Genomic DNA, 14,830 nt, shown 5'->3' on the forward strand with positions numbered 1-14,830 from the left:
GCAGTCTAGGCTGATATGATGGTACTGTTGTTGCCTTTATATGAAAATCTCTTCGGCGTCAGTCCTCCGGCAGCATCCGCGCTCTATTCTATTTAAAAGTGTCTGTTTTTAGGTTGTCCATATAATGATAAATTTATCTTCCAGTAGTTTTATTACTTTTGGCACACATGCCAAATTATGTCCGTACAAGGAACTAATGCATACACTCAATGACACATAATACAAAGACTCAAAGTTCAAATGCTATGCTGTGCAGAGTAACCTGGGAAATTATTGCATTTATTGTTTAAAGATAACATTAAAGCATTGTATAATATGACTAGATAAATGAAACACCAGGTTTAAAATGAGCAAGAAATTAAAGTGTAAAAGGTAGGCTTAAGATAGCAAATACATTTTAGACACTTCATGTGTTTAGATTCTTATCCAGCATGCAAAAAGGCATCTGATCAGCACATTCTGCAGGAAGAGACAAAGACCTTAAATGTTTCGTTTTCAGCAACGAAAGGAAAAAGGACAGGATAAAAACTGAAGAGCTGTGGCAGTTGTCCAAGATGTTTGAAACAACCTGCATACAGTACCTTAAAAGCTGTGCATCTAGAATAGAATAGAGTAAACCAAAGAGAATTTTGTTTTGTTTTTTGGGGTTTTTTTTTGTTTTTTTGTGCAAATTGTATGACAAGGAAGCAGAGCAAAATTGGCATGATTAGGTGTCAATATTTCACACTGACTGTTAATCAAATTTTATTCAAACATTTTTTGGATTGCAGTGTACCAAAATCACTGTCATTGTATTGAGTTTAATGGAAACAGTTTAGATTGTGTGCAGCACTTTCAACACAATGTCAAACATAGATGTGAGAAATTTAAAAAAAAATTTAAGTCACAAAATCATCCATTGTTTAAAATAATATCATCAAATGATTTCTAATTTGTGCAGAAGAATTTTTTAAAAAAATTATTCTAAAGTGGTGAAATGTGTCGAAAGTGCGGAGCCGGTGCTGAAAATAGATAAACAATGAGGGAGCAGCAGAAGAGTTGCAGCTGGTCCTGCTGTGTCTGTTTCTGCCTTTTCGACACATAAATGAACTTAGAAGGAGGAAAAATTAGGAGCAACTTATTCAGGACGATGTGACTTTACATAAATACGTTTTCTGTTCCCGTCCACTGCAGCGTTTTCCTTTGTCGTAAATGTTAGCTAAGCTAATCAAGCTAGCTAACAAGCTGCGGTGACTTTTCCTACACAGACTGAAGACCAGTGAGGATATTTAAAGTATCCCGATGGCTTCAACCTCTGCAGCTGGAAAAGGTTTGTAAAGCACGTTTTTACTTATTGTTACACTCTTTCACAGTTTTAAAAAAAAACAAAACAAAAAACCGTAACGCTATGTAAAGCAGCTAGCTAATGTTTTGTTCCTCCTTGGCATTATATCAATTGCCTTTCTTTTAGTGAGAAAAGCTATGATTGGATTATCTAATCACTGTGAACATTTAAAGTATGGTGGATAGTACAAAGGTATTTAATGCCTTTTAACATTTTCTGTAAAGATTTGTGGAGATTATTGCTCTCCAACGTCAAATTTCCACTGTGACTGAGGTATGGGCTGTTAAACTCCTTGACACAACCATGCTCTCCATCTACCTGTGATGAGGAACGAAACCGTATATTGCAAATCACAATGGATTAATACAGCATCAGCTTCATTTCACAGCAGCATGGCGTGAAGGTGATAGATGTCTGGCTCCAAACCCACGAGATGGCACCCTGAGAGAAGCCACTATCCAGAGACTGACCTCCACTTCTCAACATAATGACACAGCCTGGGTGATATTCACTGACCATAATCAAGAGGAGGAAAAACACAAGGAAACCATACCTGTCTTGAAACTTCAGAGACCAGCTTTGAATGATTTCACCCAGGAGAAACCTGTGTTTCCCAGCATTGTCACAGACCCCAGGGTGTGGGTCCCGCTACAGCTGAGTGATGCTGATGAGGATCGAGTTCCATACACTATCAACAGATACTTGAGGGATTACCAGAGGGAAGGTATCAGGTTCATTTACAGCAACTACGTTCGTTCCAGAGGCTGTATACTAGGTGATGACATGGGACTTGGTAAAACTGTGCAGGTACAAAGTTTAATTTCCAACTGCAAAATTGTCTTCAGAACTGTTAAAATGCCAGCATTTCTTCTTCACATGGTTTCTCATGACTCGCTTGTGTTTGTTCTCTCTGCCCCATAGGTCATTGGTTTTCTTGCTGCTGTGTTGCACAAAACAGGCACATGGGAGGACGTCAAGAACAACAGGCCCCAGTTTCTGCAGAGTCAGATGCCCTCCAAGCAAAGTAATCCTGGCAAAGTGGGTATTAAAATATGCTACTAACATAAGGACATGCTCTGTATCATGAAATACTTTGTCAAGAAAAAGAAGACATTTTTCCAAATGCTAGATGTATTCGATGAAGTGCAGCAAATAGTGTTGAGGTCACTAGCGTGATTTTGGTGTTTCTGTTTTCTGATCCAGATGTTCCTCATTGTGGCCCCGCTGTCAGTGCTTTATAACTGGAAAGATGAACTGGACACATGGGGTCACTTTCAATGTGTGGTGGTCCACGGGCTGAGAAAAGAGGAGGAGCTGGCTCGCATCAGGAAAGGACGAGTAGAGATTGCTCTCACCACCTATGAGACTCTTCGCCTCTGTCTGGATCAGTTTAATAAGTAAGAAACATGCTCCTAACACTCATAATGAAGCAGAATAAATATGTTTTATTTATACATTTATGCATTTCTTAAACATGTCATGAATTGTATGCTGAGCAGTGTGTTTTTTGGTGCTTTAGCATTAAAATATACTCATGCTCTTCCTACAGAATAGACTGGTCTGCTGTGGTTGTGGATGAGGCCCACAAGATAAAAAATCCAAACTCTCAGATCACTCAAGCCATGAAGGAGCTGAGATGTAAGGTCAGAGATTTTGTTATGTTTGTTTCGTTATTTCAGAATGCCATTGCTATTGTCTAACTAATAATGAGTCTATGAGAGAGAGTGCTGATGTTGTTTGTCTTCACACTGGTGAATCTGAGATGTCACCATCATAATGAGCAGCTTTAATAATGGTAAGCTTAGGTTTGCACTGGGGTCATATTTTTGATGCTAGTTTTGCACTTACGTTTCCATCAGATCAGAATTGGTCTCACTGGCACCATCTTACAGAACAACCTTGAGGAGTTATGGTGTGTTATGGATTGGTAGGTTAAGACACTTTGATATTAGAAAACAGTTGCATGTTTGCAAACACAATTTGGATTTTCATTTTTTCTGAAAATAGTTATTGCTTGTTTATATATATTATTTTATTTTCTTTAGGGCCGCACCAGGTTGTCTTGGCAACTTAGGGAATTTCAAGAACAAGTTTTCAGATCCCATTGAGCAAGGGCAGAAGCATAGTGCAACCAAACGTGCCTTAGCTACAGGACGGAAAACTGTCAAAGCCCTGGTGAGGAAGATTTCTCATTTGTTCTTCAGAAGGACTAAAGCTCTCATCAAAGAACAACTGCCCAAGAAGGATGACAGGGTAAGACTGGATAAGTCAAACTAAGTCAGACTTTCTTTCTGTAAGCTCACATCTACATGTGCCATGATAATAAAATTGCTGTTTTATTTTGTCCTAGGTGGTGTATTGCTCTCTGACAGACTTCCAGCAGACTGTGTATCAGGCAGTGCTGGACACTGAGGATGTGAAGTTACTGCTGAGGTCCTCAGAGAAATGCCATTGTCAAAGTGGACGCACCCGCAGGGGCTGCTGCTATAAGGTTCCTTCGTCCCTTTTATCCATTTGTGCTGACGTATGCCTTGTAACCTTTTGAGAAAAACCTAACTGTACAGGTTGAGGTACTTTCTACAGATCCCCTCTAAAATTTCAGGAAATGTCTGTGATATAGTTTTTCAATTTGCACATTTTTAAAATGACTTTAATGTGTCAAATCTATGCCAAACTAAATATATTTCATTCTTAGCTGCAGTCTCTGCAGAGATACTTTTATTTTATGGTCTTGTATTTCTGAATTTCAATTTTTATGAAGAGTGCGAAACAAAAACACTAATTCAAAACACAGCATTAAAATGTGCTACAATTAAAAGGTAATTCATCTTTTAAATGCAGAGAGGGATTTATAAATTTTGCTTTTGCATAAAGGTCATCTGTGTGTGGCTTAAAAAAACTGTATTGATCTAGTAGGTAATACAAATTTCTTCTCCTGCAGGCAAATTCTGAAGGTGTTCAAATGAAGCAGCTGTACTTTAGTTACCTAGCCATATTAAGGAAGGTTGCCAACCACACAGCTCTGCTTCAGTCTACTGCAGGCACCAGCAAGAAACAGGTAGAATCACGTAGATTCTAAATTCACATAATGCTTGCTGGATTTGGTTCATCAAAATGACATCTTTGTTTCTTGTAGGAGAAGTATGTGAGTGCCGTTTGTACAAAGGTGTTCCAGAAATTTCCAGACTTTGTGCAGAGATGTAAAGATGAAGCATTTGAAGCCCTGTCAGACCCAATGTACAGTGGAAAAATGAAGGTACAGCACAGACGCAATGTCTCTGTCATCTGCTCCTTACAGGCTGTTTCATTTGATGTCAGTATGTTTATCTTTTCTTTTAGGTTTTGCAAAAGCTGCTCAAACATTATCTGAAAAAGAGGGATAAAGTCCTCATTTTTTCTCTCTCGACCAAGGTGAGAGCTGCGTTTGTGTGGGTATCTTGTGTGTTCTTCTGTTTTTTTTGTGAATCAGTAACTTTGCATGTCTGAGTTCAGATTTATATGTTGTTGCCAGAACTGGATTAACAGCAGGTAATACGTTTAAAAGGGATTTTAGATGGTGTCAGAATTGCTTTATTTGTAGAGTTTTATACTCACATCAATTCTGTCCTTGAACACAGCAGCAGGTCTAAGTGCACCTTATTAATTGCCCCTGCTGGGAGAGGAGATGACTTGTTTACAGAAAAAATAGTAATCGAGATGGCTTTCTCCTGATATTTTATCAGATTAATAGATAAGCCTTGGGATTTCAAAGAAGTGAGAGCAATTAAAGATAATTAGAATCGGCAGAGTGTGAGGGTTACTGTCATATGATGCAGTAGGATAATATTTGTGGCTACTATGAGGTCATATTTTCATGACCTAACCTTTTATTTTTCCTCAATGATAGAGTTCTTACATGGCAAGCCTCAGCGTTAGCCGTATAGTATATCTATAAATATACAATCCCAATATGATCCAGTGGAGATTCTTTTGTGTGGCTTTGTTTATGTAGTGTCTACGTTTTATCTCTCATGCCTTGACAGTTGGTGCATTCACATAATTGATTTAGATATCAGAAATGATTTCACACAGTCGATTAATATTCTTTTAAACTTATTTAAATGTTTAATCTGTATTGAACCTGTCAGCTGCTGGATGTGCTGGAGAGCTACTGCATGGCAGAGGGGCTGGACTTCAGCAGGCTGGACGGATCCACCAAATCCAAAGAGAGAGTTCAGATTGTCAAAGACTTCAACAGCTCCACTCACATCAACCTCTGCCTGGTTTCCACCATGTTAGTTGAAAATAGTAAAACTAATAGCAGGGTCATTCCATTTCAAATCATCAAATTTTTAGAACACTTTCTGCTCGACCAAGTATTTCATATTACGTGTACTGTATGTTTTGTTTTGTAATAATGTGACATGTAGCTACTTGATGTGTGCTCAAAGATGGGACTTTTTGTGACTGCTTCACTTTTTTTCCATATTTCAACTCACCTCTAATAAGAGACTATTTAAGATAAGATAGTCCTTTATTTCTCCCCACGCCAGGGGAAATTCACATTGTTACAGCAGCTTATGTAGCAATAAACATAATAACAGTAATAAAATAATAATAAAATAGTAGTAATAATATTTACAATATGTACAGGGATGAGAATGAAATAGTACAGTATTGACACACTGTAAACAATACAATATAAAGTGGCTTGAAAAAATAAATTTAAAAAGTGCAAGGATTTGATCTGCAAGGAAAAAAAAAACGATGAAAATTTCAGGCTTTTATCTAATTTTAATAGTTCCTGAGATATTGTCATTCAAAAACAGCTTTAAATTTGGAGGACTGAAAACATGCAAGATTCCCTCGGGAAGTATTTGATATTTCAAGCAAAAATTTCACAGATACTATTTTGATTTTCTGTCGTTTATAATAAAAAAAAAAAATCAAGCAAATGAGAGGTGGTTGAGAAAAAGGCCCCTACTGATTGTAGATGGAGCTTACCAACAACTAGTAGTGCTTTGTGTTTAGGTCATAAGTTGTATTATGGAATGAAATTATGATTCAGCAATATGGGCTGCATGGAAATAGGTGTTTTTTTTTAGTAAGAGTGTAGTAATGCAAGTGTATCTTCCTTTAGGGCAGGTGGTCTTGGTCTTAACTTTGTAGGTGCCAATGTAGTGGTGCTGTTTGACCCCACCTGGAACCCAGCCAACGACCTACAGGCTATTGACAGGTAGGTTGAGTGCCACATTACAGTCTTTACCATTTTTCGCCTGTAGACATCATGCTTTGTAACTGCATTTTGTTGTAGCCTTCTTACCCAAACTGCAAACTAGATTTTCTGGAAATTATTAATTGTTGCGTGCAGTGTCCAAAATCAAGATGTAAATGGTTTGTATTATTGTAGCACTTTGTGCCAATGACATGCGTGAAGCCTGTGTGATTGTTGCTGTCTGTCACCAGGGCATATCGTATTGGTCAGTGCAGAGATGTGAATGTTCTTCGGCTGATCTCTTTGGGGACTGTAGAAGAGGTTATCTACCTCCGACAAATTTACAAACAGGTACTTCACAAAATGGCCGAAGAGTCACTGTGACCTCAGCAAGATGCTTGCCTGGATATGTACAGTTTTAGATGTATACATTTTATAAAATGTTACATATACTAGTATATACCAAGTCTTTGATTGAACAGTGATATTAATGAATGACAAAAATATTCAGTGTTGTCTTTCTAGGCCACTTACTGCAGCACCATATAATACCAGATGTTGGACAGTCCTTAATTAGAGGACTGTCCAACATGAGACAGCAAGGATAGGTTTCTTGTTAAAAAACAAAAAGCCTGTACTTGCTGTCTGATTTTACATGCAAGCATTTCTCAAATGTATGAGACAAGATGATTTTTATTTTAAACTACTTTAAACTTCATTTTAAAATTCACTTCAGTGCAATATACAGATTTTGTTTGAGAACTGCATTTCCACACATTCCCTCCTATGTTCCAGCAATTGCAATCCTCAGTTGTTGGGAAGGAGAGTGCCCGGCGGTATTTTGAGGCAGTGCAGGGGCATGGCGTCCATAAGGGGGAACTGTTTGGGCTCAAAAACCTCTTCAGGCTGCAGACCCAGGGGACGTGCCTCACCCGCCAGGTTCTAGAGGTTAGATAGCCAACACGTCTTTTACGGTTTGATTGATGATGTGTTGTACTTTGGCGTACTGCTTGGACTCACCTCGTCCCACTGACTCATGTCCGCAGTCGCAAAACAGGGTCTCATAAAATGTAAAATTTGAATGTTACTTCTACCCTCATCAGACTATATGGCCATAAGAAAACTGTTATCACTTTGAGTATTTTTGGTGTGATATAAGACATATAAGGCATGTAGCACTGACTGTTGTTTCCATTGAATATCATGACTTTAGGTACTCTTGTAGTGCATTGTGTTTACATAGACAGGAGAATCCCTATTATGAGGGTTTTTCCAGATTTAATAATATTTAGGACATTGTGCTTACATGGAACAAATCTATTTTTGATATTCTCATATGCATGATAAATACAGTTGTCCTGGTTACTGATAAACCTATGCTATTTAACAAACACGTGATGTTTACAACTACAAACCAGCAATTTAACATAATTAATCAGAAATTTGTGTGATCGTTAACCTAACCTGCTCTACTGTATTTGTTGGAAACAAGCATCCTGTATTTTTTATATTATGAACTTAAATTAGTTAACATGTCAATCCTAACTCAAATAAATTGCCAAGTATGTTTAAGTTTTCATCACCAAAAGACAAAATAGTGTTGTTTATTACCCCTAAAATAATGATGTTTGTGTTTTTGTTACGTCAAGGCAGATACTCATGTCTGTACAAATACACTCAGTGTTACGCTCAGTAAAATGGAAATTTGAAAGATTATAAAGGTGTTTGTTGATAATCAGAACAACACTGAGCTGATGTTGTCAAATGAAATGTTTGTGTTGTGATGAATGTGTTTCTCTTCCTGTCAGCGAGAAGGACAAGTAGAGGCCGGTGTAATGACAACAAGCACACACAGAGGCGAAGAGAAGGAGGAGGAGACGAAGGGAGTTGGCGTGAGTAGTTCTGCCGTTCTCAGAGACCCAGAACATAGGCCACTCATCTTTCCCATCCCTCACGCCATCTCCTTCCCCAAGCGGCCCCCTCATCCTCCATTCCCATGTGAAAGAGGGTATACCAACCTATCTGTCAGTCAACCAGCCCACGCAGTCTCGTTTAAGCAGACTGCAGCTAATGTTCTGACAGGGTGAAAATTAGAAACTTTGTACAGCAAACTTTTAAGCTTACAGACAGAAACTATTTAGTACTTCTTAAAAACGTTAAGTATAGCAGATTCTGAGTGAAGTACCACGTACAGACCTTGGCTCACAGAACATATTTTACACTCAATCCTTTGTAATTTAGTGACACTGAAGGATGAGGTTCTCTTTGTCTCACTTTCTTGCTGATGCTGTTTGAAACAGCTGGATATAATTACTGTCGAGTCCTAATGGAAGGAGCAGACCACACTGAAGTCTGCCTTCTACTTTTCAGCTATTTATTTACACAATGATATGCCTTATCATCCTTTTCCCAGCCAGGCCTGCACGACACAGCACACTGTCTTTTTTACAGCACTGCTGCTCCACAGAGACCATTCAGATTCTTAAAAAAATATAGAATACACTGGGGTGCTTTAACACATGCTGAAAGAGGCTCGAGGATTGTAAGCACACATGCACACAAGCTCCACAAAAGCTGGGAAAAGTCATCTAGTTCACAAATTTTGGGAAATTACAGTCACTGTTGGTGGCCAATTCAAGCCCCATTCACATTACTCTGGGAAATGTGATGACCTAGTTGTTATGTTCATATTACATCATGATGGAGGGCATATATCACACTGATGTTTTTCATAATTTATTGTTAGAAAACATCTGTTACGTATTACACAATGAAATCTCACATGAGCTGGTCCACTGACGATGGTATGAACAAGGGAATAAGGAATTTGTAGCCTTTGTTGCCAAGTTTCTTCATTTACAGTTGTCATGTCTGTTTTGTTCTTGTACTACCTGCACCATTTGTGCCATATTGTTTGCTAATAATTTTCTTGAGCTCTTTGTTTCTACTCTTTTATTTCAGGGACCTGGAGGTTCTTCACCTACAATTTACCCTTTACCAAATGACGTACCAACCAAGGTGAGCGGAGGTGCATCAGTTGTTCTCAGAGGGGTACTGGACTTCAGCAGTGGGACTGAAGAGGATGAGGATATGGAAGGGCTTAAGAAAAAGGCCTCAAAGCCAAGTGCAGATGATAGCAACAGGAGTGAGAATGCTTCCGCTGGCCCTGGTCGAATGAGTCTCCTCCAGCATGGTTTTTCAAGCCTCCTTGAAAGGGTCAAACAAAAGCCAGAGTTAGCAGATGGGGACAGTAGTTCAGGTGCCGAAGGGAGCTCTCTTGAAGAAAAAGCTGAGGATCAGAAGACGGAGGATACCTCCACTGGGATCTGCAAGGGCTCCAATACAGGAGATGGTCCTGTCAGTCTCCCTAAATTAGGAGCAACAACCTTTGACACATCCAGCGGTTCAGACAGAAAACTGTTGAAAGAGGATGATTTTGCTGTGAGAGGGAAACAGGGCCAGAAACGGTGGATAAATGAAAAAAATTCAATTGATGAAGAGAGTGATGAAAACTCTTCCCCAGACAAAAAGAAAGGTAATATCCTCAGAACTACTGTTCCAAAAACACACTGCTTTGAAGGTTACTCAGATGAATCTGAAGATTTGGAATTGGAGGCAAAGATGTGCTCCAAAAAAGATGCTTCAAATTCACATGACAGGGGAGGAGAAAAGGGGAAACGAAAGCTGGACTGCAGCAAAAAGAAACAAAGTGTAAGGGACAAGGCAAGATTGAAATACTCAGAAGACATAGAAACATTCACATCTTCAGAGGATGAAAATACAACTCCACAGAAAGAAAGATCCAGAGCTAAACTGCAAAAACATGGACAAAGAGCTGCAACAGAGAGACAAGCAGGAAAAGCTGTTTCATTTACAAGTCTGAAAAGCCAGAAATCTCCAGCATCCAAAGACATGAATGGAACCATTGACAGCATGCTAGGTGAGATCTGATGTTTATTTTATTATGCTAGGGAGTTTTTAATTAACTTTATTTCAACATTAATAATGTACATTTTTGTTTAAAGGTGGCGTGCAGGAGGTGGCGTACACCCACTCTAACCAACGTGTTGTGGGTGGGAGCAAAGCAGAAGAGCTGATCAGTAGAGCTGCTGTACGAGACGTATTTGAACGCAAAATGTACTCACAGCTTCCAGCCAACGAGCTTCTAGGCACACAGGAGGTACACAGTGATTTTTCAGACTTGCACTACCGTTCAGAAGTTAGGGGTCGCTTAGAAATGTCCTTATTTTTGAAAGAAAAGCGTTTTTTTTCAATGAAGATAACATTAAAGTAATCAGAAATACAGTGGTAAATGACTATTCTAGCTGGAAACAGCTGTTTTTTAATGGGATATCTCCATAGGGTTACAGAGGCCCTTTTCCATCAACCATCAATCCTGTGTTCTAATGGTACATTATGTTAGCTAATCATGTTGAAAGGCTAATTGATGATTAGAAAACCCTTGTGCAATTATGTCAGCGCATGAACAAAAGTTTGAATTTTCATTGGAAACATGAAATTGTCGGGGTGACCCCAAACCTTTGAACGGTAGTGTATAATACTGAGATTTTATCGCCACGGTCCCATTCCAGCACTTGACCCCCGAGATGATGACTAGGTAAAGAATCAATTAATGCAAAATTTTAAATAAATAAATTCCTGTCACTGGGAATGTTTGGTGTTGTTGAATAGTTTTAGTTTTATTGGTTTCTTAAAGTTTGGAGATGAATTGGACTGTTTACCATTCCAAATTTGATTAAATAAAACAAATTACATTAAAAACGTAACTTTCCGCTAAAGCATGTCTGCCAACTGCATATTTGAATGCAGAATTAAGCTTGCCAGTACTGTATGAGATGCACGTGCTCACTACAAGATTAAAATGGATGTTTGCTGCCTAACTGCAGCTCAGTGGTTATTAACAAGTAATTGTTTTCACAATATACAGCAGCTATTGCTTGTTGAAAGCTAGCTTCATTGCAATAACCTGTGTTTCTGTCTGAGGCGAAGATAATTCAGCTTGCAAATATGTTGATCTCTGCTTCTGTCACACTTCACTCTTGTTTGATTCTACCAGAGTCTTTTGGAGAGTGTACCAGACAGTCATCCCTGCCCTACAACTGTCAGGCAGCAGAAGCCCAGTGTGGAACATCCAGTCACCTTTACCAGAAAGAGTGTACACCACACCAGACACACCACCTTCATCATTGGAGAGACTCCCAAAGCCATACGCAGGTAGTGAAACGTTGCGGAGGTGAAGTAAAAGGGAGAAGACAGCTACTGTAATTATGCTGAAGCAAAAACAAGCAAAGGGGAACCAATAAGGTGGGAGTATGTGAAAGAAGATGACATGACCGGATTTACCATGAGAAGAAAAAGAAAGGGTAAAGGAGAGAAGGGTAAATATGATGGTAGACACAGCAAAGTGAAAATGATTCTAGATAATAGAACCTGTGAAAGATGTCTGGTTCGGATAAGAGCTCAAAAGTGGATGAAAGGATGAATTAGTGTCAAAAAAGTGTGGTAATGGGGATGGAAGGAAAGAGGAGAGGAATTCCTGGCAGTGTAGGGAAGTAGGCCAAAATCCACCACGGATACAGCGTTGAGCGCCCCCACCTGGGTTGTAGTAATTGTGTTTGTGCGTGCGTGTGTGCGCATTTAGTGAGAGACCACCTCTGAGCTTTCCCTTCCACCGATTTCCCATCATCGTGCCAAAGATTACCCAGTTATGATCGAGCCCAACAGTGCAGGAGTTTTCCCCTGAACAACCGCAGCTCTCCCGGGACGAACCAAAAATGATCGCCTTAGGACTTCCAAACCCACACGGATACACACACATCCTAGCAAGCATTTACACACACGTACAGACACATAATACTCAAACGCACAACTCTGTCCTGCTGCATCCCCTCCACCCCTTACCTTCCTTCCAAACACTCGTACACAAACACACAGACACCTCTGTGGCTCCAGTCTCACTCCCAAAGGGGACGACTGTATCTCTGCCCAGAGGCTCACCGGGGAGTGAAAGTACACACTGGTTATATTGATATCACCTCAATTAACCTTGCTATGTAATGATTTAAATCCACATGCATGCCAGGTTTTACGACTCTCACTTTTATTTATTGTTTTTCCAGTGAAAGCCACAAATGGTAATAACACCACCATAATGCTGCCGTACCACCAGTGACTTTGAAGTATTTCTGTCCCCGCGTCTGGTTAGACCAGCGTTTTAATGACCGCCTAGGAGCTCAGGAAAAACACCTCATACTGCATTGCTGTCTGGATATGAGCCTGAATATGTAGGGAACTATTCATCTTAGGTTAGGCCTGACAGGCCCGCAGAATATCTGATTATTAGTGTAGGCCTTGTGGCTTTTTAAAGACGTTGTTTTACGTGTGATTTAAAGTACCTTACAGTACGCTCACAAGTGCCAAATTCTGGCTTTGTGCTTAATATGCATGTGTGAATGTGGGTTAAACTCTAATTGGATGTGGTTGATGTTTTTTCACACTCTTTTCCATCTTCGTGTCTTTTTTCTGTAGGCAGCAGCTGGAGGAAATGGCCGAAAAATTTAAATTTGCCTCAGTCCATCAGTTTGCAGTTGAGATTCTGAGCAGAGACTCAACCCAGAGAGTGGCCTGGCTACAAGAGTATTACACTTCGCTAAACCACCCTGACCTGGCTAACACAGTCTCAAACAACTTCCCACAACCTGTTTCAAGTGCCACAAAATGCCATACGGGGACCAGAACCCCAAAACAGGATGTGCCCAAAGCCACCAAAAATGCAAAATACACTCAGAAAAATCCTGGATCCAAAACTAAACCTGACATGCCACAAGCCAATGTTTCTGTGCTGCAGAAAAGGTCTGGAATCCCACAAGAGGATGTTCAAAAACCCCCCAAAAGGCAGAAGATCTCACAGAAGAATGTGCTAGAACCTCTCAGTGATGTTCCAAGTCCTGAGTCAGAGGAGCAGGAGGAGACTGTCTACAGTGCCAGAGGACACAAGAGGACAAAGAAGGGTAGTGTTTCTAGTTCTGGAGCCTTCGGAGCTGGTGGTGGTCTTGGCGTGGATCTGGCCAGCACCAGTGGTCTGGGGTCTGGGGAGGCTGCTGCTTTCCTGAACCACACAGACAGAGATACCCCTTCTTCTTCGGACCTCAGCCATGGCAGGTCCACCCTGGTGTCCAAACCCACAGCACCAGAAAGGGAGACATTATCTTTGAGAATAACTGAAACTTTACGAGGGCGGAAAGAAAATTCTGAGACCCCTTCTACCTCCAATGATCGCTCCTTCCTAACAGATCTGATAGGAGATACCTCAATCCTTGATGACCTGCTAAAACCCAAATCCAAAAGTGTACAACACAAAAACACCCCAAAAACACCCCCCACATTGGCGCCATCAGTAAACACAAGTTTTGCCACACCTTCCCTATCCAGAAACCCTCCTGATTCAAATTCACGCACACAATCTGCACAGCAGGTCAGTACACCAGTGCAGGCATCAAAGGGTGGTTGCAAAGACTTCTGGGACATCCTGAATGAGGGCAACGAGGAGAGTATCAACAGATTAACAGACCCAGACGAAATTCAGAGAGTTTGCATCAACACTGACTTTGCTGCTAGAAGTAGGTTTAAGCAGAAGGAGAGCAAGAGTCTCTGGAAGACTAATGAGAGGTTCCTGTGGAAAAAATAATACAGAAGAGACATTACATTGGACCAGAGTTGTTTTAGTTGTTTTAGTTTGAGGTCAAAAGGATTTTTTTACTTGTTTTTAATATTTAGCCTAGGCTTTCCTACCTCCAATTTTTTCAACATATTTTATTTGATGATTTAAAATTCCATTTATATCTTTTTTATTAATGTACACTGAGTGAGTGAGTTACTGAGAGAGCGTTGATTGCTACTTCAATAAACAGGGTGTTAACCACTCTGGAAATGTAAAATACGCATGTTTAGAGGAAATTTTTACTCATTTTTTCACCCTCACACAACCTCTGATGAAGCCCTGTCATTTGTCATCACACAGGCACCGTTCATATGTTCATATTACAAATTAGCTTGGGCTTCTTGTGTGCATATGAAGTAGAGGGTCAGTTTAAATGCTGTTGCCGCATGACGTTAAATGACCGATTCGACAGAGAAAGCCAATCCACTGTAGGCGTTAGCCATTATCGTTATTCAATACCGTGGCAGCCACCCCAGAACTCTTGGTGGCCCTGCAGAGATATCACTTAAAACTCCTTAATGGCTGTTATGTCTCTGTCACTCTGCACCCCCTCGTCGCCTCCCACTCCCTG

At 40.1% G+C, this 14,830-nt stretch overlaps 1 protein-coding gene across 3 annotated transcripts; it reads left to right on the plus strand.

The window, feature by feature from the left end:
• The first annotated feature begins 1,012 nt into the window (after positions 1-1,012).
• ercc6l2 (excision repair cross-complementation group 6-like 2) lies at positions 1,013-14,476 on the plus strand. Of its 3 annotated transcripts, none has more exons than XM_023282462.3 (20): positions 1,013-1,309; positions 1,713-2,131; positions 2,246-2,362; positions 2,528-2,721; positions 2,874-2,967; positions 3,184-3,251; positions 3,370-3,577; positions 3,675-3,815; positions 4,266-4,382; positions 4,461-4,580; positions 4,664-4,735; positions 5,452-5,597; positions 6,444-6,539; positions 6,770-6,869; positions 7,314-7,466; positions 8,327-8,410; positions 9,480-10,458; positions 10,544-10,698; positions 11,596-11,753; positions 13,068-14,476. In XM_023282462.3, exons 1-20 carry the CDS (start codon positions 1,282-1,284, stop codon positions 14,224-14,226), a joined length of 4,608 nt encoding a protein of 1,535 aa, XP_023138230.2. In that variant the 5' UTR covers positions 1,013-1,281; the 3' UTR covers positions 14,227-14,476. The 3 variants fall into 3 exon arrangements, with proteins under 3 accessions (XP_023138230.2, XP_023138231.2, XP_035809743.2); XM_023282463.3 differs by having other exon boundaries at positions 1,716-2,131; XM_035953850.2 differs by lacking the exons at positions 1,013-1,309; positions 1,713-2,131; positions 2,246-2,362; positions 2,528-2,721 and having other exon boundaries at positions 2,944-2,962.
• The last annotated feature ends 354 nt before the right edge of the window (positions 14,477-14,830 follow it).

The sequence above is a fragment of the Amphiprion ocellaris genome, chromosome 6, assembly GCF_022539595.1.
Source record: "Amphiprion ocellaris isolate individual 3 ecotype Okinawa chromosome 6, ASM2253959v1, whole genome shotgun sequence".
Lineage (NCBI taxonomy): Eukaryota > Metazoa > Chordata > Actinopteri > Pomacentridae > Amphiprion > Amphiprion ocellaris.